Consider the following 2019-nt stretch of genomic DNA (forward strand, 5'->3'; position numbering starts at 1 on the left):
CATGCCCCGCAGAGGCTCTACCACTGAGCCACGGCCCTTCCCCTCTGCAAAGTCTTAGGTCTTTCCCATCACCCACTTGCCTGGTCCCTTTAACTGGAAATGCCGGGGATTGAACCTGGGACCTTCTGTATGCCAAGCAGGTGCTCCACCACTGAGTCACGGCCCCTCCCCAGTTTCTTTCCTGATCGGGCTGGGGGGGGGGCGACTGGGGGGAGGCACGTCCGCAGGTGACTTGGGAAGGGACCCTCCGATCTCCCCCCCTCCATCCTCAAGGGCGGGGGACAGACCTCCGCGCCCCCGCGTGGGGAGCGACCCCCACCCCCAGCCACCTCCATTGTTCTCGGTGTCTCCGCGCCGCCCGTCCCAGACGCCGCCGGTCTTTCCCCGGGGGCGACCCCAGGCTCCGCTCTCCTTGCCCCCCCCCCATCCCGGGACGGCGTCTCCTTCCCCCGCACGCCCCCTCCCCAACCGGGCGCCCGCCGGATCTGTTGCGCTTCCCGCGGCGCCGGAAAGTTGCCGGGGCTCTCCAAAGCGCCTCCAGCTCCCGCCCTTCCGACGCTCCCCGGCCCGGATCGGGACCTTACACCCCCCCCCCAGGTCTCCCTGGAAGGAGCCTCCCCCCCCCCCCCAAAGTAGCTTACCCCCCAGGTGAGGCCGTGTAGCTGGGAGCCTCCCCGGGTAGTGGCCGCGGCGCAGAGAGGTGCCTGGGCGGTGCCATCCACCCCCACCCCCACCCCGGCAGCGCGACCCCCCTCCCCGCGTACCTGTCGGATCCTCCGCTTGCCCGGCTCGGCTCTGCAGCCGGCTGCTGGGGAGGGGAGGGGAGGGGGCTTCGCCCGGGTCTCAGCCCCGCTTGGCGCGCTCCTCGGGCCCCCACCCGCCTTTCCCCTCCCCTCCGGAGAGCTGGGGGGGGGGAGGAGGAAAACGCGCTCGATTCTGATGCAAATGGCCCGGCGGAGCATCGAAAGTCTCTTACCTCATCCCTTCAACTGGCTGCAGACGCATCCGAGAGAGAGGGAAGAGACAGAGAGAAAGAGAAAAGAGGGAGGAAGAGAGAGAGAAGGGAAAGAAGAGAGAGGAGAAAGAAGAGACAGAAGAAAGAGAGAGGAGAGAGAGAGGGAAGAGACAGAGAGAAAGAGAAAAGAGAGAGGAAAGAGAGAAGGGAAAGAAGAGAGAGGAGAGAGAGGGAAGAGACAGAAAGAGAAAAGAGAGAGGAGAGAGAGGGAAGAGAGAAAGAGAGAGGAGAGAGAGAAGAGAGAGGAGAAAGAAGAGACAGAAGAAAGAGAGGAGAGAGAGAGGGAAGAGACAGAAAGAGAAAAGAGAGGAGAGAGAGAAAGGAAAGAAGAGAGAGGAGAGAGAGGGAAGAGACAGAGAGAAAGAGAAAAGAGAGAGGAGAGAGAGAAGGGAAAGAAAAGAGAGGAGAAAGAAGAGACAGAAGAAAGAGAGAGGAGAGAGGAGAGACAAAAAGAGGAGAGAGAGAGAAGAAACAGAAAATGAGAGGAGGAAAGAGAACAGAGATAACCGAGAGAGGAGAGCGAGAGAAAAAGAGAGAAGCGAGAGAAAGAGAAGAGAGAAAGGAGAGAGAGAAAGAAGAGAGAGAGCCAGGGAGAAAGGCCCCGATCCCCGGGGGCCAGCCGGCGTGGCTAAGGGGAGACCCCGCTGGGGTGACTTGGGAGTGGCCGGGAACGCAGCTCCCAGATCCTGGAGGGGGAATGGGGCAGAAATCTGGGGAGAGGGCGCAGAAGGAGGTGGGCGGAAGTAGATTTGGGTGGAGAACCCCCCACTCCGGGTGGGAGGCCCCCACTCTGGGTCAAGGGGCTGGAGATGCTCAGGGACTCAGGACACACCATGGTGGAAAGACACCCACTCTGCCTTGAGGGCATTCTGGACTGACAGCTGCCACTCTTCAGAGCCACCCGAAGTGCTTTCTGCGGCGCATGGCGCTCCGGTCTTTCCACCCGTGGCCTGGAGAGGTAGGCGCACTCAGGGCGGGAGGACCCCTTTTGACTGGGGAGGGGG

At 62.1% G+C, this 2019-nt stretch overlaps 1 protein-coding gene across 1 annotated transcript; it reads left to right on the forward strand.

The window, feature by feature from the left end:
- Positions 1-1236: 1236 nt before the first annotated feature.
- Positions 1237-1647, forward strand: LOC130477870 (merozoite surface protein 9-like; the record flags this gene model as incomplete). The annotated part of the gene is made up of 2 exons (XM_056849953.1): positions 1237-1317; positions 1531-1647. Coding segments are annotated over 2 exons (198 nt in total), but the record flags the coding sequence as incomplete, so codon positions are not given.
- Between the last annotated feature and the right edge of the window lie 372 nt (positions 1648-2019).

This window comes from Euleptes europaea, chromosome 5 (genome assembly GCF_029931775.1).
Source record: "Euleptes europaea isolate rEulEur1 chromosome 5, rEulEur1.hap1, whole genome shotgun sequence".
Lineage (NCBI taxonomy): Eukaryota > Metazoa > Chordata > Lepidosauria > Squamata > Sphaerodactylidae > Euleptes > Euleptes europaea.